The 25,091-nt window shown below is 35.1% G+C and overlaps 2 protein-coding genes across 2 annotated transcripts in view; both read left to right on the forward strand.

Annotated features, from left to right (window-relative positions):
* The window catches only part of LOC149542147 (F-box family protein with WD40/YVTN repeat doamin), a 174,236-nt gene that overhangs the window by 116,929 nt on the left and 32,216 nt on the right, over nt 1-25,091 (forward strand). The window contains exon 7 of the mRNA XM_089797181.1: nt 11,155-11,297. Within this exon, the coding sequence (XP_089653307.1) occupies nt 11,155-11,297 (143 nt within the window). The remainder of the gene's footprint in view (nt 1-11,154; nt 11,298-25,091) is intronic.
* Nucleotides 17,540-24,659, forward strand: LOC149542149 (uncharacterized). Its single transcript, XM_089796508.1, has 4 exons — nt 17,540-17,714; nt 18,026-18,150; nt 23,920-24,321; nt 24,424-24,659. The coding sequence occupies exons 1-4, from the start codon at nt 17,540-17,542 to the stop codon at nt 24,544-24,546; spliced, it is 825 nt and encodes a 274-aa protein (XP_089652634.1). The 3' UTR covers nt 24,547-24,659.

Genomic DNA, 25,091 nt, shown 5'->3' on the forward strand with positions numbered 1-25,091 from the left:
TCCTTCCGACCAGGGTGAATCCTTGGTGATTTATGTTGCTAAGCATGGAAATTCCCCATTAGCATTTTATTGCTGACTCTCAGCTGAAAACATGAGATAAAACCATTTTGGCAGCAAGCTGTTCTGATGAATCAGAAATTATAAAATTAAGATGTTTCGCAGACATAAATAGATTGGTTCTATATGAGAGCCATGCTTATTCCTTCCGACTCATTTAGATTCTAAGACCGAATGCATTTAATCATGAAGAAAGAACAATAAAAGCCGATAGACGTGAGCTGAGTACTTATACTTTGCTTGAAGCATTGAACATAAAAAGTTTGAGGAACAATGGCAGATTTAGACTTATCGAGAAAGTGCTGGCATAGTTTTTTGAATAAGAGGAAATGAAAATACACATAACCTGATTGTAGATATGTGTGGCTCAGGGAGTCTTGTCGTTCTTCGGCTCAAGCCGTCCGATCAATAGACAACAATGCTAGCAATCTGGTCTGTAAGAACTGTGAGATGGATGAAGTTCGATACTTAATGTAAGAAGGCCGAGAGCAAAGAAAAAGATGGAATGCCATTCTCAGCTATGAGAGAGTTTTAAATATAAGGCTGCGACAGTTTTACAAGAGCAAGATCCTCAGTTTTTCTTGAATTCGCCGATTGAAAGGAAGAGGTGCCAAATGTATTCAACGTCTCTCATAAATATTTTATAATTTTAACATAATTATCAGTGGCTCCTTTGAAGAGTTATTAAAAGAAGTCCATAATTATTATATATATATATATATATATATATATAACTTTCAAAATGATGTCATCATACTATAATAATGTCTAAGGTCCTACCTATTAAAATATGCATATGTATATACGTGTATAATTTAGAGGGTTATGATTTATCCTAACCTCATATCCTCTTGATGTGTGTATATATATACATTTGTTAATAGAGACGAGCTTGGAGATTTAATATCATGGTGGCATCATGCCTTTATACATGTGCATATATATATATATATATATATATGTTAATGATGAAAAAAATGAAGATGCCAACATAGAACAACAAAGGTACGAATTTTGATTATGTTTAAATATATATAAATGTTTTATATGTTGCCCAAGTAGCTCATGTGTCTCCAATGTATGTACCCTGTTATGAAGTCGCTAGATTCTTGCCAAGGTAGTTAAAGCCATACCTGACGATTGGACAAATGGACTAGAGTAGTGTCCCATTCCTCAAATCCCGTTTAACAATGCTTTCTCTCCTATATCTGCTCCTACAACCTCTCGTGCAACATTTCCACAATAATAACAAGCTCTTCCTATTTTAAATCAATACCAAAATGTAACACTGATAATTCTAGCAATGGCTAACCGCCATGATTGAGTGAACATAACAAGCAACTGTTAACTACCTGATGTAGAAACTTAGCAGCAAAAGGTGGTTTTTCTCACAAGGTTGCAATATTTCTCAATTCCTTGAGAAATTGCTTGATTACCAAAAGTGTGGTTACAAAGATTTTATGAAACACTCACTCCTTGTCTATAATGTCAATTTGCTACCCCTACTAAGATCCAACAAGCACTTTCCTTCACCAATCACCAACTCTCCAAAATTAGAAAATTGCTCTTTTAGGTCTAATCCCAATTAGGCCTCCAAATTCGATATTTCCCAAACAACTCAATATTTCTCCAAAAGACTTGTAAATGAATTATGGTTTCTAATACCCTTTTGGGAGTTCTTACAGACTGCAAGGTTTTAGACTCCAACCCTGTGCCAACATTCCAGAATGATCCTAAGACTCACAATCCTAATAGGCTTAATTAGGTGTGGTTTCTTAAGGAACTACTCTAAAATGGGTTCATGGGATTGAAATGTTGTTGCCAACAAGTGCCCTGACTCCAAACTACACCAAATCCACCATCACTTAGCCAAATCAACACTTCTTAGTCATCTGATCCTTCAAACACACTCACTAGATGCTAAATACATTGAGATATTTAGCCTAGGGCAAGGAAGGAAAAATAGAAAACTCCATCCTTTGAGTCTGTGCTTTTGGAATCTGAATTGTCATCATCCTAACTTGATCTCTCCAAGTGGCCGTACAAATCTACTGGTGGGAAGTCAAGTTAGGGCCCTATTTTGATGAATAGTTTCAACGGTTTGGCAGACTAGTTTTACAATAATCAATACAACTTACTTCCTACTTGATGAAATGACTTCAAACCAACTCTAACAGCATGCCAACTCTCCCCTCTATCCGACCATTGTCACCTGCAGGTGTCAAAACATCCGTACAGATCTGTACCAATCGCAGTTACAGCATAAATTGCACAGAAACAGGGTATATTTTATTGATTTCAAAATGTCCTTCCGTACAATGGTGCTCTCTGACTAGAGAGAGATAAAACAAGTCTAATATAGCCTTCCTCCAACGACTACAACCATATTTTGGATGTTGGAGGTCGTTTTGCAAGTTTTGCAACTTTTTGTCAAAAACTTGCTAACAACTTTTTCAATAAAGTGCAGTTTTGCTTCAAACAGCAAAACCCTACTCCTAACTTATTAAATGACTAAGATAAGTTCTAAAACATATATAAAACCATAATTTAGACCTTTCTGGCCTTATTCAACCAAACTTAAGAAAAATTCCTAACAAAGAGTCATATAGGACAATGCAAACAAGATTTATAAAACATTTTGAAGTATTTCCCTTTACAAGTGATGAAGACCTAATATGACTAATCTCAAATTCAATCATGATGATGCCGATCCTGGCTGATGTTGAAGATGTAGACCCTTTGTTCCTTGTTCTTGCATGGGTGCCCTGCACAACTAACATTATTAAATATATGACAAGCAACGGTTAACTACCATCATCAAAATATACTAAGCAACGGTTAACTAGCAATTATACAAAATAACTGTAAACACTCAAGTTCACATGACATAAACAGTTAACTCTAACTTCCTTTTTCACATGATCAGAGGATATGATGATTTAAGACTAATCATCTCAACGGCTATAATTAAACTTAATTAGTTCAATTTTTTGGGATGTAACACACAGATTTTCTTACACGTCTCTGTTTTTCTTTGCTTTATTTTTTACTTGCCTTTCATCATTCCAGAATGATATTTATAATTACCTATCTGACCCAAATCAGTTATGAACAGTTGGCAGACCAATTATTTTAACATTAACAAATATGCTTAAGGAACCGACAGTTTTGATCCGAAGGACACTGATGCTTAAACATTTCGTTTCTCACACCTGACATTGAATGCCGTGTCATCAAAAATATGAACCGACGCCACTGTTTCAATACTTTATTGAATCTGATGAAAACTGTGTAATAGGTTTCCTCAATAAGCACAACCAAAAACTTTAATAAGATCGCTTTATTATTTCTATCGGGCTGCAACACAGACAGAACCCATAAACCTTTATTTGTCCTTTCTTACTTTTGTCTTTATTATCTTCCGATATAGTCTTTATTGAAGCAATGCTTTTTTTGTGCTCATGTATAACCAATATCCATCGGGCTAGCAGACAGGCAGCCAATTCACACAAAAAAGACAAAGACAAAAGCAAGACAAAAGCAAAAAGTTTTTCTTATTAAATCCTTCGAAAACATTGATCTGCTAGGATGTATGCCTGATAGATTAACCAACCTGGTTGTGTGTCAGATGAGACAAATGATATTAACAGAGAGCTGCCTGACTTTGTGTCAAAGAAGTCAAATGAAATATTATCGGGTCCTTTGTAAGTGTCCAGCCGGAGTGGGTGTCTGATAAGACAAAAAGAATCTGTGTGATCACTTTTATATTCTGAAAACCATTTGATTCCTTTTACACCCATTTGCATATACAAATCTGTCTTACTTGTTAAATCAAATTTATACCATACTCAACACCTGTTACTGGAGAGTTGCTGGAGACTGAACCAAGATACAGTGCCTTCAAATTGACTGAAAATGACCAGATGGATAAAATGAATGTCAATGTCTATTGTCTCAAATAGTTCTCTGCACACAAAATTTCTTTCTTCCTTCAGATCAATATGCTTGATATCAATGACACCAACAATCTCCCCGTCATTGATGACAAAACACTAGCTGCAAAATAAACTTCATAAGTCTGCACCTGTGAGTCTGTAATAAAGTGTATCTGCAAAAATATGACACTCAAGACCTTCATCCCAATCACATCTGAAGTCCAACTCACTGTAACACCTGTACAAAGCAATCTACAATAATCCTGAACATTATCTTCCAAACATTATAAACTACCACTATCAAAATCACTGTCAAAATCTTTTGAAAATAAACTTCCACAATTTCTCCCCCTTTGAGATAAGAAAATGCCATTATCTAACCGAGAGACTTAAAAACCAAGAAAGTATGAAAGTTCTCCTAACATTGACATTCCAAATACTGACTGCATTTGAGTAGCAAATTCTTGACAAATTTTATTGTCACCTCCAAAACGTATGTCATCAACATAAACAACTACAACAAAAATCCGATCATTAACAGTCTTGAAATACATATTGCTACCTGCATTACCTCTATGAAACATGCTGGATAAGATTTTGATCAAGTCTAGAATACCAGGCCCTTGGTGCCTGTCAAAGACCATATAGTGTTTTTTTAAGTCTGCAAACATACCCTTCTTTTCCTGCACACAAAACCTTCAGGTTGTTCCATGTAAACTTCCTCTTCTAAATAACCATTCAGAAAAGCTGATTTAACATCCATTTGCCATACTTGAATTTCTTATATGCTGAAAATTCAAGAAATATACGAATAGCTTCTATTCTGGCAACAGGAGTGGATGTCTCTTCAAAGTCAACTTCTTCTATTTGTGCATAGCCTTTACGAGCTATTGGACCATTTTCATTTAGTTTATTTTTGAAAACCCATTTAGCACCAATTACATTCTTGTTTGTAGGCCATGGAGCTAATTCCCAAGTTTGATTCTTCTTGATTTGTGTTAATTCTTCTTTCATTGCTTTGCTTTAATCTAACATTCATCTGTACTTGCCTCTTTATAAGTTTTGGGTTCCATTTTTGAAATTAAAGACAAATACGCATTTTCAAGATATGCATCTTCATTGTAGTTTTAGGCATCTTTCCTTCTAGTTTGAACCCCTTCATCTTTATTACCAATTATCTGTTGCTCAGGATGATTTTGCTTAACAAATTTAAATGGACTTTTAGTTGAATTATTGTCATCAATGTTTTCAAAAGAAATTCCACTTTCATCGTCTGAAGATGCTTCAGCTAGTTCCATAGAAATATTATATGCTGAAGTTGTGACATTAGAATTACTTGTAGAAACATTGGCAGCAGTACCTTCAAATATATTTTCAGGATTAACCATGCTATCATCAGATTTGTCTTTGTGCAATTGTTCATCAAATCTTACATGGATACATTCAACAATTTTCCTTAACCTGTTATTGTAACATTTGTATGCTTTGTTGTGAATAGAATAACCAAGAAATTCTCCCTCATCACACTCTGAATCAAAAGTACTTAAAAGTATTCAGACCCTCTTCAACTTGTTTGATGTAACACTTACTTCCAAAAATCTTAAAATATTTTACCGTAGCAGGATTACCATATGATAACTCGTAAGGAGTTTTCTTGCTATGAGGTCTAAGTTGTACCATGTTAAGAATGTATACGGCTGTATGAACAGCTTCAACTCAAAATTTATCAAAAACATTTGACTCATTAAGTAAAGTTCTAGCCATTTCTTTTACTATTGGGTTCTTTCGTTCTACCACTCCATTCTGTTGAGGTGTTCTGTCTGCCGAATAATGTCTTCTTATGCCTTCTTCTTCACAATAAACAATGAATTCGTTAGAAAGAAACTCACCACCACTATCTCATCAAAGGCATTTAATTTCATAACCTGTTTCTTTTTCAACCATGCTTCGAAATTTTTTAAATCTATCAAAACCTTCTGATTTTTCTTTTAGAAATGTCACCGAAGTCATTTTAGAATAGTCATCCATAAATAACATGAAATACCTTTCATTTTTCAAACCTTTAGTTCTGGTTGGTCCACATAAATCAGTACGAATTAAGTCAAGAGGCTGCAAACTTGAATATTCTTTAGGCTTGAAGCTTACTTTAGTTTGTTTTCCCTGTTGACATTCTTTGCAAACAATGTTTTTAGGTTTCACAATCTCAGGCATATATCTAACTGAATTCAGGGAACTGATTTTAACAAGGTTATCAAAGTTAACATGTCCTAGTCTCCGATGCCATAACCAGCTGTCATCAGTTTGACTCAATAAGCAGTTTCTGCTTTTTACTTCTCTTAAATCATAGACATTACTTTCTGTACGTTGACTCTCTGCAATTACCCCTCCTGAGTTAGTCTTTCTAATTTCACAGCCTTGTTCATCAAAGTTCACTGAATATCCATTATCACATAATTGACTAACACTCAACAAGTTATATTTTAATCCATCTACAAACCAAACATTGTTTACCTCCAACATACCATTTATTTTCAAAGCGCCTTTTCCTCGAATTGGAACCGTACACTTATCGCCAAACTGTACTGGACCACCATTCCAATCTGCAAATGAGGTAAATTTTCTTATGTTACCAGTTCAATTTATACCACCATTCCTTGGGTCTGAAAGAACCACGGTTTGAGCGCATGAGAGCCTTTTTGATAGAATTTTCTTCTTTTTTCAAATAAATATCTTTGTACGCCAAAGGCCAGATTTAAGTGCATATTGGTTGTCACTGAAAACATTGAGGGTTTGAACATTCGTCATACCTTAATTGTATTTGTATTCTGGATGCTCCTATACTTGACAGATTTCAAGCTTTCTATAGTTGTTGAATAGAGTTGATTGGGATGGAAGTCTTGGTGTTTCACAACTTTGCTGGGTGTGGACTGGCAGTTGTGAAGAATGCTGAGTACTCAACTTGAACCCTATTGTGTAAGATTTATGCCCCAAGATGAAGGAGAAACTTTGGTGGATTTGAGATGTTTTAATCACACTCGAAGTCGTATAAATCGGTTTTGAGTGTAAATGGAACCATGTCGTGGGTTGGGATTGATGTTAGCCACAGTTTAATTAAGAATAATACTTTATTTTTTGATTAGTTAAGGCAATGCACTTACAATTGGTTCTCGGGTAGTTGTAGGAACCAACCGTTGGTATGCTCAACCAACCGTCGAGATACTTTATCTATATAGATTTGCACCAAGAATATGCTAATTTTTTGATACAACATTACATTGAATAAAAACTTTTCTGCCAATATTTTGCGTATGGTGTTTATTTTAGATTATTATGTTCCTTTTATTATCGTTTGAATCTTCCTATTTACTCTATGTGTGAAACAAATAGCCCTGTAGGGAATAAAGACTTCTACATTAGGTAGCCCGGTGCTGAAATCCATAGAGATACATTCCCATTATAGATTAGGAATGGGTAAGGGCTGAAGCAAATTGGCTGATAAGTTTGCTCATTTTAATTTTGCTGGCAAGTAGGACACTCTAACATACATAAGAACTTCACTTGTTAGTCCTTTACAAGTAAACCTCTTCGGGATGTGCTTGTAAGTCTTGAAGAAATTCAAGTGACCAGCCATAGGTGCATCGGGAAGGATTGCCAATGTGTTTACCGTAAGCTGTGAAGAAGGCACCAAATAATTTCTATTCTTGCAGATCAACTCATTAATAACCTTGTACCTATTAACACGGATATTGCCCTGTATGATTCCCACTGCCCAAGAATCCTTAACATACTATTCTGAAATCAGCTCTTTCTAGTCAATTGTCATCTCAACCATTGAGCACAAATGATGCATCATATGCTTGTAGTTTACTGACTCTTTTTTGCTTCCTATCAGTAAGATCCTTTTGATAATGAAATACTTGTTGTTATTAATTTCTCTCTGCTAAAAAGGTTGCAAAATCAGATTTGGGGTGTAGTATCTTGGATGTCTGATGACATTACATCAACCAAATTGGAATTTTTAATTCGAGATCCTTTCCAACAATCTGACACAGATATTGGTGTGCTTCGATTAAATAATTGTCAATCTTTGCTAAACAAACAGCAACTTCAAGAAAGCAGAAATTAAAATTGCTTGGCTTTGTTGTTTGAGCCTTTAATTCCCTGTCTTGGAATATGAACTGACCTATATAAACCATTACGGAGCTGATATGTCTCTAAAGGCATTCAAGTCAATAACTTTGATTGTGGCCTTGTTCAGACCAAGAACAAAGATGAAATCCTTGTTTAAGAAAACCATTTGGACTACAGTTCCTGCCAAACCCTCCGGTTTTGGCATCATACCTTTTCATGACAACTCTGACAAGGTTGCCTTTGACAAAGACATTGTGTGCCCATGTCTAATGGCCAAGTATTTCACAGAGGGAAGTGTGGGAGTCTCTTCCTGTACTAGTGTTAGAATAAAGAGCATCCTGATTCCGGTAGCCTTGCATCACAGAGCGTCATAGAGAGTCAATCAGTTTGTCGTTTGGACGCCTTGGGCCATAGATATTTGCAAGCCTTCTAGTAGATTTGAGACATTGTGTAAGCAAATCCTTCTAAAATCCCTTCTTGGTGGTTAGACATGTTGCGGCCATATTGTAGACTAAGGGATTGCAGAAGAGCTTAAGGTGTTACAATTGACCAAAGTTCACAACAATTTTCAACTCTAATAGAGCTTTGACAACAATTGGAAGCTCAGGGATGTAAAATTTGGAAAACTTAAGTCAAGATAAGCTCATAATTCTTGCTTACATACCTTTTTGCAGGAAATCTTATTTTTTGTCATGGACAGCACAATTCATGAAGAAAATCTGATTCCAGTTGAATGTATTTGTCAAAATAGTCTTGGCGCTATATTTCTTGGTCAAACGGGCAATGAATTGAGCAAAACAAGTCATTTCCCATTACTGTTTATTCATTTGACCAATGGTGCCTGGCAAAGTTCAAAATTTTGTTATTGGCAACTTATTCCCAAGGGCAAAAAATGGTATCAGGAAATTTTGGAGATAAGTCAGAAACTTCTCGAGAAAATATTGGGAACTTAATATCTGTTTTTCTAGTAAAAATAATTGTTTCTACAATCCTGATGCAACCATGTTTCTCCTCTTTGCCCTTACTCTACTCTCCAAATCTGTTTTTCCAATAAAAAAATGTGTTTTTCCCTTTCCTTGACCATCCCTGCCTATAACAGGCCTGCGGGCAACAGATTTGATATTTATTGCGATAAAATAAAGAAATATTGCTGATATTTTACGAAGTTCTCTGTGATGACTTATCTGTGATAAGTTGGCATTACTTCTTGGTAGCAGAAGTATCGCAATGAGTAGACTCATCGTAGATATATCTATGATATTTTGAACTATGGTGCCTGGAATTAGTTGTTTTGAATTTTGAATATGCACCATGATTTGATTAGATTGTGGAATGATCAAAGCTTAAGATTGAATCAGTTAGATTTGAATAATCCTTTATAGACACAAACCAATGAGAATGTGCCAATTGAAATGACACTTTCCATTGTGTGCAAAATCAATGACATGCGTAGCCATATCATGCTTTTACAGTTGTAAAAAGTGATCCACTACTAAGACACTGTGCAACCGCAATAAGCTTCCATAACTCTGTTGACTGTGAGGGCCCATGTCCATGTGGTAACATTCCACAGTAGTGTGCATCCCAGTAATTTTTGACAATTCTGACATTGCTGGAGTGCATTTCAATGAGAATGAAGCTTGAGGTTGTAGGAATGTTCAACGCTTGAGATTGAATCAATTAGATATGAATAATCCTTTATAGACACAAACCAATGAGAATGTGCCAATCAAAATGTCACTTTCCATCATGTGCAGAGTCGATGACATGTAGCCATATTGAGCTTCTACAGTTGTAAAAAATGACGCATTGCTTAGACACTGTGCAACTGCAATAAGCTTCCTTCACCCTGTTGACATGAGGGCCCATGTCCATGTGGTAACATTCCACAATAGTGTGCATACTAGTAATTTTTGACAATTCTGACATTGCTGGATTGCACTTCAACGAGAATGAAAATGACTCAGACATACAATAGATTCCCCCTAGACCATAGTGGTACTAGTCGAACAGGTTATAGGATCGCGCAACATTGTGGCTTTTGATATATCTGACAGATCTGCAGCTTGTGGATCTGCACTAGCCATTGATCAAGTAAATATAGTTTTAACTTTTAATTGACAATACACATTAGATATTTATCCCCATGCTGCATACAACATTCAAAACCAAGAATGTCTAACCCATGTTACGCATGCATCCATAGGTTCCCTACATGGACCACAAGTAAATATCCCTTTTATATTATAATACAACACACCTTTCCAACAACCTGAATGTGGGAAAGAGGAATGCAGAGTTTATCCTAGAATTGATAGGTGACCTCAGCTAGGTGCTCTGATGTGCATCATTCTTTGCGTTTTGACATGGAGCAAGCTGGAACAGCTTCTGGTTGGCATGATAGACAGCTGCAGATTGTGCAAGTTGATTTGTCTATCTTCCATTGACATTTGGCATTTGTTTCACATTGTGCTTTATTTATTTGTTCTTCTCTTCATCTTGTCCCACATTTTTGCCTATTGACATCTTTCTGGTTTTCATTAAATATTTATTCCTTGTTTTTTATTTGCCTTCTCAGGTTCCTTTTATGTGCCAGTAAAGACATTGTTCTAAGATTGTCTATAAAAGGTTTCTTCAACTATTACTATTTCTTCATTTCTCTCGGTCTGCTCAACTTTAAACACACAAGTGATAGCTGTTCTCTAGAGTTATCTCTCGAGTTTTAGTTTCGTGATGATAGGTGCTGCCAAGATAATTTTGGAACTACAACTCACAGTGCACTTGTTATTTTTTTGAACTTTTGGTAATTTGACATCACAGAGATTTTTAGTTCATAAAATACTGTCCTCTTTGAATGTACACTACTGTATGCAGCAACCTGCGCGATACTAAGATCAAATGGCAATAACTGAAAGAAACAACACATGAACTTTTTTTTTTCTTTGCTTTGTAATTCTAGGTGAGGTCATGTGCCTCCTTAAATACATCATGGTGTAATAATAGTCACTTAACTAGTGTTTGTGTGATCCAGGCAGCATGAGAGTACAGTGACGTGCCTATCCATTGCTGATGAACAGTTCTTGATCAGTGGTTCTTCTCTTGGAAGTCTATCTGTTTCTGATGTAGTCTCCGGGCAAAACATAGCCTTTCTTAGACAGTCCACTGCATCGACAGGTATATGCTAAGAGCTGGGTGTTGGCTGGGTTGTTTCTTGGATAAACTTTTACCTTTCTTCCTCTTATTTAATAGTGCTGATGGAGAATAATATGTGGATTGATTATCCTATCATCTGCTTGGAAATTCTATTAGGTATTTATTTTTTCTTAGCATTTATATAATGTTGTAACTTGAGTTGACATACATTACATTTTGTTTATATATCACCTGCCATGTTTTCATTTTAATTTCAAGTCAAAATTCATCATTAGATACACACTGACATCAAAATTAATGTCTACTGGCATATTTTTGTATTGATGCATTTTTCATGCATTAAAGATGCATATCAAATAGAGTGTTCGAAATAGCAAAGGGTTTGTGTTTATAGGTTCTGTTGATTGAGCACATTTGTTTATGCAAATGAAATGGTTAATAAAAGTCCAGAAATAATAAGTGTGAAGTTGAAATAACTGACCATATATTTTGAATGTTACTTATTGCTATTCATTATTAGATAGCAGAATTGTGCAGCTTAAGATGACGGTAATTATTATCAGCCAGAAGTGTTGCTGTATGTATATTGCAGATGAACACAGATGAACCAGATTGCTAGTGCTTTCAGTACCCTTTGATGTTTATCAATTAGTAGGAGTATTCAACATTACTGTATATTATTGCAGAGCTTTCAAAGCATACTTTCCTATATCTAATTCTCCAATTGTGATTCTCAACCTGGTTTTATTTTTACCGTGTTAATTTGAGGTTAAGATCTCATCGAGGGGTAAAAGGGTGATTGATCAAGTTTACAAGGCACCTCTGATTAAGTTTGGGTTTTTTGTGAGTTGTGGAAAGCTCTTGCAATGCTAATTGTTTCACCTCACAAGGTTCATGTAATTGTAGTTGTATGAATCAATAATGCCCCAATTATTCATTCTGTTAGAACTGAGACTTCTATTGGAGTAAATAGATGGTTCGATTTTACTGCTGATGTTCTTACAATTTATGTTTTCCCTCATTCTGTTCATATTGTTTCCTTCGAGCATTCAGTAGCACCATCTTATTTGATCTGGAAGTTCAGATCACCTGAATTGGCTTTAATTTCATAATTATCAGGAGAGTAGTTTGTAATATTATACAAGCAAAAATCTGCAAAAGAATTTGATTAAACCTGATTAATCTTGAATCCTGGAGCTTGCTGATTTTTTCCTTTAAAAAATCCCAATTTGTGAAAATATTTTTGACCCAATTTTCAATGACCTTTTTGCATTTAAAGCGCATTAAAATCATATTGAAACCCCTTAAAAAAAGATTAAAAAAACTAAAAAAATAATTGCAAAAACCTACGAAAACCTACAAAAAAACTCATTAAATGATGAATCACTCAGAAATAGGGTTAATTCTAGGATGGAAGTGAAGTAAATGAAGAATTGGTTTTGAAAAAAATTGTAGTTTTGCCCCTTCAGTTTTCTTTCCGACCTTTAGAAAACCCTAGCTAGAGGAGTAGGAGGAGCAGTGGTGGTCAACAAAATTTTAAAGGGTTTCAATCATCCTACATTGTCAGGGGCATGTGAGATAGAGTTGAAGCAGCTAATGAATTTGTTTTTAATTGCAGTTTCAATATGAATTGATCTCTTTGTATGCCTTGCCTCATCAATTTTCATGAGATCAACTTTATAATTAATATTATAGCCCTTTAATGGGGAAGCAACAAACCCCTCTAGTTTATAATTAATATTATAAAGTAGGTTTCATTATTGACTATTAATATATATTAATAGCATAGAACTAGAAAACGAATGAGAATCATGATTATACATCACTGATCAAGAGTCAGCATGTGCAGTGATTTATTCCCAAAATATTGAAATTTTTTGTTCGCCAACTTTCAACTTTCTTTTGCGAATTATGAGGTAAGTAACTGGCAAAAAGCGGCAATTAATCTAAAAAAATTGTGGTAAACTAGTAGAATCTCTAAAAGAGACGCTGACAGGAAAAAGCTGCAGCATGACATTATTGTCTATGAAATTGACAAGTGAGACACTGAAGATGCAGTTGGGAAAGTTAGGTCAAAAGTTTTGCGAAGTCCTGAAGTGTTGTAGAGTCAGGAAGTAGCATGGGAGATAGGCAATTACAAACAAAATTTTCCTCTTTATACATTGAATATATTGTATAGCTTGATTGATACTATTTCTTTCTAACATTGATTTTGTTTGTATAAATTTCAAATATTTGAATTGTTGCAGTATGCAACAAAATAAGACTGTAACAAAGCTAACTTATTTATTTGTTGTGATATGATCTGATAGAGAAAGGTGACAAAGTTTTGCCTTATGTATTTTAGAGAAAACAAAGCAACCTACAATAATCAAAAACAATCTTTCAACTCTGTGGGGTAAGAATGTGACTGATAATAAAATTAAAATTAATGCTAGTCAAAATGGAGGATGGCGATGGAAAACCCTAGATGAAACTCAACTTTCATCATAGGAAAAGTACATTTTAAATCAGTTTTTAAAAAGTAGACAGGTAAATCATAAAGATACGAAAGATAAATTAATTTGGGGAGCCTCGAAAGACGGGAATTATAAAATCAAACTAGGGTATGAAAAGATAATCAATTCTCAACAATGGGATAAGATTGATATCCCTCTAAATTTATGTTGGGATCCAATATGTCTTCCAAAAGCAGGTATGTTCCTTTGGGCTGCTCTTTAAAAGAGAATTCTAACAGCAGATAAGTTTATCAAGATGGGTTTTGAAGGACCATCTAGATGCCCACTTTGCGAAAAAAGAATCTGAAACATCTAAACACTTGCTTTATGATAGTCCATTTGCTAAGAATTATTGGTATTGGTTATGTAAGAAATTAAATTGGCAAACTACATTCCTTGGTAACCTATTTAATTTCTTAAAAAGCTGGGCAAAACATGGTTGTTCTAAGATTTATAGTAATTTATTATAAAATATCCTCTTCTATACTCTTATGGGAATTATGGAAAGAAAGGAATATAATTTTATTTGTAATGAAAAGATGGATCTAGAATCCTTTTTTAATAAATTGGAGGCTTCTATTATTAAGGTAGCTAACAATAATCTCATAAACTTGTAAAGAGGAAGGTTCCTTTTCAGACTGGGATGCAAATGCCTAAAAATTGGTTTAAACCAATTAATCCACCAATGATATACACAAAATCCAACATAGGAAATAATTTAAATGGGAACCTCCTCCTTCAAGATGGTCAAAGTTAAACTTTGTTGGGGCCTCAAGAGGTAATCCAGGATCAACAGGCTCAGGATGTATTATTTATTCAGATAACTGTTAATGCTAACTAAATATGCTAAACCTTTAGGAGTAATGTCTAATAACTTAGCCAAATTAGAGGCCCTAATAGAAGGCTTAACTCTAAGTAAAGAGATAGGTATTAAAAAATTAGTTATCGAAGGAGAGTCGCAAGTTACCCTAAATGTGTTGAGAAAAAGAGACCTCAAATTGGATCCTTAATTCTAAACTTGAATATGCCCTAGCCATTGTTGATCAATTTGAAGAAATAATTATAAAACATATTTATAGGGAAGGTAATAGAGATGCAAATAATCTCGCTAACAAAGGAGCAGATGGAGAAGAGATTCTAATAGGACAAGCTAATATGATAAGTATAAGATAGACACTTTTTCTTAAAGCAAAATTGGTTTAGAACCTTTACTATCAAAATAAACATGTTCAGTTTAGCTGATATCATGGAAGTTTAATGTTAATAAGTGACAAATCTTTGGTTATTCAAGACTTTTCCTTACATACTATTTGATGATAAAATTAAAGTTAATAGGAGATAAGTTTCATTTTTTATTATGTAGCACACTTCTATTTATTCTAACAACTTTATTGTAGCTAAGTTTAATTTTCAAGTTATGTTCACAAGGAATTATCAAGAGCAAAGTTATAAATTAAGAAATAAAAAATAGGCGGGAAAATTGGTTAAATTACTCTAAGATATTTATGTAAGGGCTACACCAATGATACCTATCCATCTTTGATCTTTGGTGCCCAATTGAGATGGTTTTATAACCTAATCACAATCTTGGGCTCATGGCCTTTTACCTATCAAAAAAAAAAAATTACATTATTTTTCAAAACTACAAATAAATTTTAAAAAAAATACAATATATATTAATAATATTTCTTATAGAATACAAATTAATAAGAATTATCACAAAAACAATTAAGTTAATAATTACGATCCAAACACAGTGTAGTGATTAAGATATAATTCATGAAAACACTAATGTTTGAATACTTATGTTTAAATTGAAATATTGTACCAGAATTTATTCTACCCGGAGATTTACAATATCCCATTTCCTTGAGATATTCCATTTAGTTTAAGTCTATGATTCGGTGAATCTATATGCAATTAGTAAGCTGGGTAAAAAGTTCTTTTTTCTTGGTAGTTGGTAGTAATGGAAGTGAAAAATTACTATTTGTCAATAATTAGTGATGGTTAAATGTTAACACCGATACCATTTAAAATTTCTCATTTGTCTGCCAACATTTTTGCTAGTTAAGAAATGGAAGTAGGCAACAGGGGAACATGTTTTGCTTGTTGAAACACGAAACAACATAAGGAGAGATGGATTCTTGTAAACAGCTATTTATGAAACTTGAGTCAATGAGTTTGACTAAAAAATAACACAAATGAATCCTAATAGCAATATCACAAATGAGTTCTATTTATATGAATATGAAAGTATCCTTTTACTGACAATATTTTGTGAAGGAAGCTTCATTCTGATTTGAGAAATAAGAAAGCTTACATCATATTTTGGTGCTACTTGAAATCATAGCTTGATTGAAATTTGTACTGTTAAAACTTTGAGTCATCCAAGTTCAAAATATATTAGGAGGGTGTGAAAGTGCTTTGAATCATTAAATAAGTCCTTTATCATCTATGCTATGGAAATGTCCTTTAATTTAAAAAAGGTAGTTCTTGACTGTTTTTCTTCAATTTTCATATTTTGTGTAAATCCATTTTTTTCCCAATTTGTTGCAGATTTTTCCCGATTTTAAAAGAAATCCTGCTCCTCCGAGTTGCCGATTTATTCCCAAAACTATTTATGCTTCTATGGTTTGTGTTATTCTTTTTCTCATTCTGCAAGTGACTAACATTGTGCCAGCATATCATTTCAAATCCTAGAAAAACAATTTACCTTTTAGGAGGCAGGAACATTGGGAGCATATGTGTACTAGGTCAAGTCTTGTTTAATAAATGTTGTACCTTCTTTATTAGAAACTATGACTTACAAGTATACTAAGTCAACTATTACCTTTTAGCTTTCTGGTTGTAAATATTGTCATCTTTTTCGTGCTGATTACCTTGGGTTCTCCACTCTCATTCTGTGACTGCAACTTAATTTGCATACTAATTTCTGGTCTCTGTTTGTACTGAGGTCCTCAGTTATTTGTTGACTGTGAAAGCTGTTCGGGCCTAGATTTTGGGGTTCCTGGCATAGTAATGGGTAGCTTTCAACTTGGGCTTTCTCTAGAGCTCGTTTACCCTTTATTTCACAAAAATAATAATTTCATGATTTTTCGGTAGATAATGGAGACTACATAAAATATGATTGAAGGCCAGATAAACAACTTTTCTGTAATTTGATGTAGGGGATGTTCTGTTTATGATTGTTTATAAATTGTATTTATGCTCTCTAACTCTCTGGATATGAATGTAATAAATTGCTAAATGCTTCTGGGATGTAAATCTAATAGATTATAGGACAACTAAAAACAGAATAATTGGATGCATTTCAAATTTAGAAAATATTATCATTCTGTTAATATCTTGGATTTTCCTAAAGCGTAAACTGATTTGCAATATCTAGAACATTGCTATTCTCTCCAGCACCTTTCTGCCCATGCCTTCTCCACCCTCACACTAAGCCTCGTCTTCCTCCCAAACCAGCAAGTTTTTGTTTCAGCCAGCCAAAGTCTGATGAATGATCCACAAATTCCATGGAATTGAAAGATACATTAGCATGGACTTAATTTCAAAAAAATCGTTGCTGACAAATTCAATGCTTATATGATTAAATTTTAAGGCTTCAAACTAAAATGTAAACACAATGACTGTCTGTAGCTTATTTCTAATACCATAGAATCCTTACACAAGAGTTAGCATGTTTGCACTCATGCCTACATTTGTTGTGGGAATCTGTGCTCCTAAACATTCTTCTGTACACATGAATGCGTAATCTATCCAGCTATGTTACCTGGGGATGCATTGCCGGCCCTAAGCCCTGGGTTTTGGAAACTGTCTTGGTTTCCGGGATTGGGGATGGCTGGAAATGTTTCCAAGTCATCTCCACCCAGGCAGAAAAATCAGAAATGTGTCCCAGAAACTTCGGAAGTGGTCAGCACATTTCCATATGGTGTTGACTGTCTTTGGGATTGCATAGCCGTTTCCCATCCGTCCTAGGGATTGTTTGAATTTTCCGATTTCAAAATAAAACTTAACTTAAACAAACATCAATAAATGGCAATTTTTTGCCCATTCGCAGGCCCCACATGTCGGAAGTCACTAAAATAATAAAATATGTCATGTTTAACATAATATAGGTTGAAAGTTTTATTTTTTAGAAGTCATTGCAAACTTAGCATCCAACTATGACTGAAAATTCAAATTTCTGTCCAACAAATCAGACCTAAAAATAATTGTAAATTAGACTTCTGTTTGATATTCATATTGCAGATCTGGTAGTAACTGCCACTGGGTTGAGGAATACTCAGATCGTTTCTACCTTTGATAATACTCTGATGGCAGTATTAAGCACTCTGAAATACACTTTTATAGCTGATTACTGCCCAGACAAGATGGTTGCTACCTGTCTAGGAACAATTTGGCACAATAAATTCAATTCTTCTCCAAAAACCACAAGCAAGGGCTTTAAAGTCTAAACACATTGCCCAGCTGTGGTAGATTGATTCGTTTAATACCCAGAAGTAGATTGATTCTCTGATTTGATTCATTTGATGTCATCCTCTATTCCTATTCTTAGACTTTAGTATTCTTAGATGATGATTCAATTTGATGCTATTTTCTATGCTGACTTGATGAATGGAATAGACAATTTTCAATTATGTTGCTATGATGAATGTGACAATGTTATTGAAATTCATGAATATATTTAAAAATTCACACACTCACACACACACGCGCGCACGCAAACACACACCCACACACGCCCACACACCCACACACACACGCGCGCCCCCACACACACGTGCAACACACAACCACACATGCCCCCACACACACGTGCACGCATGTGCAACCACACATGCACACACACGCCCACACGCACCCACACAGGCACCCATAGGCACCTACACACACACAACCACGCATGCGTGCACACACACACATTCATCCCCTGCTGTGGTCCAAAAAGAAAATGTCTCTGAAACCCTTTTCTCCCACTCCCCATAACCCCCATCTTGAAAAATCGGGGTAACATAGCTATTCAACAAACCAACTAATAGTATAACTACATGAGGTTAATTCCAACAAGCGAATGAAGTAAAAAAATTATAGAAATAACATCATAAGTTTTTAATAATGTCTTGTTGCAAATGAAATAATGAGGTTCAACACAAGTTTTTAGCCCTCGAGAAACCAAAAGTCAGAAGAAAGTTTCAGGAAGAATTGACTTTAAATCAATTTTTTACATGCTTCTTTGCACCAAATGAATTCCATTACTAGACACAGCCAAATTATATTTGGATCTTATGGCAATGGATTGCCACTTTAACTAGGAATAAGTGGGGCACTTCGATGAGACGTTGACAACATGCTTGTAGCATGCATGGGGACAGAGGTGAACACTGAAGGGATGAATAACATTATCCACAGCATGTGTGTATTGCATAGTGCCATGTCTCCTCAACTACAATAATTGGAACACAATCAACAATTTTTAAACTGATCTACTTCTGAGCTCTGCTAACATCCATTCTTGCACGAAAATGGGTAGCAGATGCTCCGTAGTCTGTTTTTTTTCCTGGGCTAGTTTCCACAAGTTTAGCTTATGTGTTCTTATAGGGACAAAAAAATGTCGATGCAGGTAAAACACTGTTTAACTTTAAACTGTGTTTTGCACATGTTGCTTTTTCTATAAAAGCATGGGTTTTCTCTTTCCAGATGTCAATTTTCAATTTAATACATTTTGTAATTGAACTTACAAAATAAATATTTTTTTCTAGGAGATTTTAATTTTTAGTACTTTCAAAGTTGCCAAGTGTTTTCTGAGTTTTTGTTGGCTTTTGAAGTATTCAGTCAACTTACAAACCAGTAAAGGATTCACTCAAGATTCTTTTTAATTCCATGCTGTCGACAATGATTGCTCGCAGACTGCAATGAATTAATCCAGTTATGATAATGTCTTTGCCTATTCATTGGTTGCATGAAGGCATACTACTTTGTTACCTCCGTTGATGAGAATCTAAAGACTGAGAGAAATGAAGGGACAGGAAGGAATTAAATAGATAACATAAATAGGCAGATAAACAAGAAAACATGTTCAAAACTCTTAATATTGCTACAAACTTTCTTTGCCTTCCCTTTGTTGTCAACTTGCTTGTTGTTGAGACTTGCATTTAGTGGATTGTTCTGCCTCTACATCTTGTTGAGGTGGTAGAATGCTGATGCAGAGTTATAAATATAATGGTCTGCTGGTCATTGTTAATTTTATATGAGGTAACTCTGATATCATACTGATCTGAATCTGCAGATCATACAGATCTGGTAAAGAATGAAGATCTTTAATTGGATTTGCCTCTTAAATACTTTAAGTCATCAACCTGATCGGCGCCTTCCTTGGGAACATTTAATAATGTTTTATTGCATAGTTATATTTAGTGTAATTAAAAACTAATTGCAAATCCTTAGAGATGCCAATCTTGGCAAAATACTTATTAGTTAATATATAGGGCTGACCTAGAAAGGGTCATGTCCTTTCTAAGGACATGCCTCTTGGGTGCTCTATACATAAGAGGTAAGAATGTGGATAAAGGACACACATCAAATACAAGTCTGCTCCTTTAGAATTTATTGTCTTATTCAATTTATAACAGAGATAAATATTTTATTTGCAGAACTATACATCATAGCAAGAATACTTAATATATGGTGTGGTATATTTAAAGACCATCTTCAGCAAGAGTAAAGGCATTATGTTAGTATTGGTTGATCAGAATTTGCAGAAAAGTTACATGATATCCGAGTTCTGGTAGTCAAACCTAGGCTCTGCGAATTGACAATCAGATTTAAAATATTTAGCAACATCCTTTTACCTTCAATGGCTAGCACAATCAGACCCGAAGACAGGTTTGATGGAAAAGAACACTTTGTTTATTGAAAATTCAGAATTATGATGACTCTTGAAGACAATGATTTAATACAGTTTGTTGATAAGAAATCCAAGCAACTTGATGCTGATCCTCATAAAACTTTGTAGATTAAAGGAAACAGGAAAGCCATGCAAATCATATTAGATGGACTTAAAATGAAATAGTACCTATGCTAATGAGACATTAGACAACATTTAATATGATAGTGCATTATTAAATGCATATGAGGTTAACAATGCAACTAGAACCCTTGCACTAAAAAGACAACTAAATGAATTCATACTTTCTAAGGGTGGCTAGTCTAAGAGATGAACTTGCAAGTATAAGGACCATAATTGAAGACAAAGAGCTATCACTTATGGCTATAGATGGGTTACCGGATTCATGGGAAACATTCTCACAAAGAGTAAGTGCTCGAGACAAACTTCCAGACTTCAATAGACTTAAAGGAGATTGCCTTCAAGAAGAATCTAGGCAACTCGAGAAAGGAAGGAAATTAAGAACTGAAGATGATGAACTTCATGTTCTCAACACTAATTCCTATAAAGGTAAGAAGAAGCACTTCAAGGAGGGTAATCAAAGAAATGACAAACCTAGGAGAGATTTATCCAAAATAAAATGCTTCAAATGTGAATAATTTGGACACTAAATCTAATTGCCCTGAGAATACAAAGCAACAAGTGAATCAATCAAACGTTACTAGGAAAGGGGAAAACTATGATCTTGAGAAACGTGTATTGTATTCAACGCTATCAAATGAAGTATCAAGCAAAGCATGGGTAATTGATACTAGATCATCTTGACACATTACAGGATACAAAGAAGTACTAGACTCAATATAAGAAGTTAATGACAAAGTTACCATAGGTGATAATTCTAGTCATTCTATTAAAGGAATTGGGAACTGTCCTTGCAACTGAAGTCGGGTATTTTTCTTCATCTCAAAAGAGTACTCTATGTACCAGAAATCAAGAGGAATCTAATTTTTGTTACAACACTTGAAGATGATGGACATAAAGTTGCATTCATAGACGGTAAAGTAATGGCCTGGTCTAAGAACTCTTCATTTAAGAAATCAAAGTTGATTGGTCAAAGAAAGGGATACTTGTATGAATTAAATATAGAACCTATTCAAGCCTTAATTCATGAAGCTGCTGATATAAACGAAATGTGGCATAGAAGGCTAGGACATCTAAACCATAGTAACGAGAATCGCCCAAAAATCGCCTGAATCGGCGATTCCGTGACCAAATTCATCCTGCGAGATTTTTTTTGAATCGTGAATTAGTATCGCTGATTTCTGGGCCATGAATCGCCTGAATCGCCAATTCAGGCGATTCATGTAAAAATCGCCAAAATCGCCTTAAAAAATTGGCTATGAATCGCCCGTGGCATGTAAAAAGGGAAGTTGAAATTTTAAAAAAAATCACTTGTTTTTTTCACTTTGTTTTTGACCTATTCTCTTTGTTATAACCCTAAAGGGCCTTCTATTTGTGAAGCATGAGTAGAAGAGAGGAAAAGTGAGAGAGAAGAAGAGAAAAGAAAAGCCATAGGTTTCCAACCGGCAAGAAGGAGGAGCACCAAAGAGATCAGCAGGCCATTTGAGGAGCCCATCAATTTGCTTTGGGAGCATTAAGGAGCCAATATCAACACTCCTCAACTCATTTGCAAGAGGTAAGTGCTAATTTTTTTCTTGCATGTTAGTGTATTATGCATTTTTTGTTAAATTTTTAGTGTATTATGCGTTTTTTGTTAAATTTCTATAGTTTTCAAGAATTTTAGTGTAAATCTTGAATGTTCTTTATTTTTACTAAGTTGCAAGCTAGGGTTTGTTGTTTTCTAATTTTTATTAGCTTCAGACTTTGATATTTTACATAAATTTTTTTATTGCAGCAGCTTTTGCTCTCATTTTTTGCAAATTCCAATGGGTAAAAAAGATGAATGTTGGAAATATAATGAAGAGTTTCCTGGAAGAACCAAATATCAAACAAAATGCATGTTTTGTAAAGAAAAAATAACTTCCGGGGGTATGTATAGATTGAAATTCCACATTGCTGCTATACCTGGACATGATGTTACAGTTTGCACTCACCAAACTCTTGAGGCAAAACGCACTTGCTTAATGGCATTAGAAAAAATTGAAAAAGACAAAGCAAATAGGAAAATGCAAGTTGAAGGGTTAAGGGGTATTGGCTCCCATGTTCCTGCATCCGCAGCCGCATCCACATCTGCATCTGCATCAGCTTCCGCATCCGTAGGTTATGTTGGAGAGGGTTCTTCTAGGCCTCCTTTTTATCCTAGTTCTTCTGCTCGTGCTAGTGCTAGTGCTAGTCGTGTCACATACTGAGACAGAGTCCCACACCAACCTATTGCAACCTAGAGTGAACAGAATGGATAGTTACTTTATGCCCCGCACTACTCCTGGTTCCCAACCCACGCTTGAGGGCATGGGTTTGAACAAGGAGATTCACAATGCTGCCAGAAAGGAGATATGCAAATTTTGGTACTTTTGCAACATTCTATTTATTGCAGCCAGGTAATTGATTCTTTTTTCTTTGTTTTCTTTAAAGCTAAAATTAAAAGTAAAAGTAAAACATTAATTATATCTACTTGTTTTATAATTTGAGTCTTTGACATCTAAACTTTTATTTGTGACAGGGCTCCTTATTGGCAGAATATGATAGATGCGGTTGTTATTTGTGGTCCGGGGTTTAAAGCCCCAACTAAGACTGAGTTGAGCGGATACCTCTTGGATGAGATGGCAGAGGACATGAGGGTTGACCTCGAGGAGAACCGAAAGGAATGGATTGCAAAGGGTTGCACCATCATGACTGATGGTTGGACCGATAGAAGGAATAGAACACTCCTCAATTTTCTTGTATCCTATGGAGGTGATTGATCATTCTACTTTCCTACATACATTGTAAATTTTGATTTGTTGAATGCTAATTCGTTAATGATCCATTTAATATTATAATTCGTTGTTTTGTTACTTGTAGGATATACCATGTTCATAAAATCCATTGATGCTTCTGCACATGTGAAAAATGCCACATATTTATGTGAGGCTATTGAGAAAGTTATAGCAGAGGTGGGAGAACAAAATGTGATCCAGGTGGTGACGGATAATGCAACAAATTATGTTGCAGCAGGTAAACTTTTAACTTTGCAAGTTTTGAAAATAAATTTATTTGAATTTTGAAATTTGAGTTTCTAATTGACTTAAAATTGTTGTAGGTAAACTTTTTGATGGAGAGGCACCCCACCATATTTTGGTCCCCTTGTGCGGCACACTGCATTGACCTCACGTTGGAGGAAATTGGCAAACTTGAATTTGTCAAGTCATGTGTGGAAAGGGCAAAAAACATATGCAAATTCATTTATAATCATGCATTTGTCCTTAGCACAATGAGGAAGTACACAAAAGGCAAGGAGTTAGCTCGCCCAGGTATCACGAGGTTTGCCTCGAATTTCATCACCTTGCAGTCCTTGTTGACATCAAGGGAAGGATTGAGGAGCATGTTTGTTGGGCAGGAGTGGATTTGCTCTTCCTATGCTATGACCACTGTAGGGTTAGATGTGGCGGATTACATATTTGATGAGGATGGTTTTTGGAAACCCGCTAGAGAAATCCTTAAGGTAAATTTATTGCAATTTAACATTTAGTATTTTGCTTTTACTTTAAGTTATATTATTTTATATTTAAGTTTTGACTAATTTTTTGTTTTACTTTATATGTAGGTCACTGAGCCCCTTGTAGCTTTGCTACGAATTGCTGATAGGGAGAAGCCCTCTATGGGCTACATTTATGAGGGCATGGATAGGGCCAAGGAGGCCATCAGAGCCCAATATGCAGGAGTGTAGGAGAGGTATGGCCCTATTTGGGACATCATCGATAGGAGATGGCAGAATCAGCTCCATCGACCCATCCACGCAGCAACTTACTATCTAAATCTGACATTTCGTTTCCGTCCTGAGTTCAAGGCGGATGCGGAAGTTCTCACTGGCTTATACACAGTGATTCAGAGATTGAGTAGCGATGAAAATAGCGCTGCTGCGATTGTTGAGCTAGACCAGTTCAACAATAAGGAGGGGCCACTTTTCTCTGGCAGGATGGTCATAAATGCTCGGACAACACTACAGCCAGGTAAAAATTAAATAATATATTCAATGTTCATGAATCTAGATTCTAAACTTAAAGTTGATTATATAATGCATTAATTTTAGAGTTGTAATTTGTAAATGAGACTAATTGTTTTTGTTTTTTCCTTATTTTAGATAGATGGTGGCAAATGTTTGGGGCCACAACCCCAAACCTTCAAAAAATTGCCATCCGCATTCTGAGTCAGCCGAGCAGCGCTTCTGGATGTGAGCGCAGTTGGTCCATGTTCGAGCACATCCACTCGAAG

Source organism: Cupressus sempervirens, chromosome 8, assembly GCF_028749045.1.
Source record: "Cupressus sempervirens isolate cs-2001-9-10 chromosome 8, ASM2874904v1, whole genome shotgun sequence".
NCBI classification, from domain to species: Eukaryota; Viridiplantae; Streptophyta; class Pinopsida; order Cupressales; family Cupressaceae; genus Cupressus; species Cupressus sempervirens.

What these genes read in the sequence shown, in the direction of transcription:
- LOC149542149 (XM_089796508.1), top strand. Translation starts at nt 17,540, where the DNA reads ATGTTACCTGGGGATGCATTGCCGGCCCTAAGCCCTGGGTTTTGGAAA. An exon ending in ATTTCCATATGGTGTTGACT is followed by an intron (nt 17,715 to 18,025) that starts GTCTTTGGGATT and finishes TTCATATTGCAG; the next exon opens with ATCTGGTAGTAACTGCCACT. An exon ending in CCGCTAGAGAAATCCTTAAG is followed by an intron (nt 24,322 to 24,423) that starts GTAAATTTATTG and finishes CTTTATATGTAG; the next exon opens with GTCACTGAGCCCCTTGTAGC.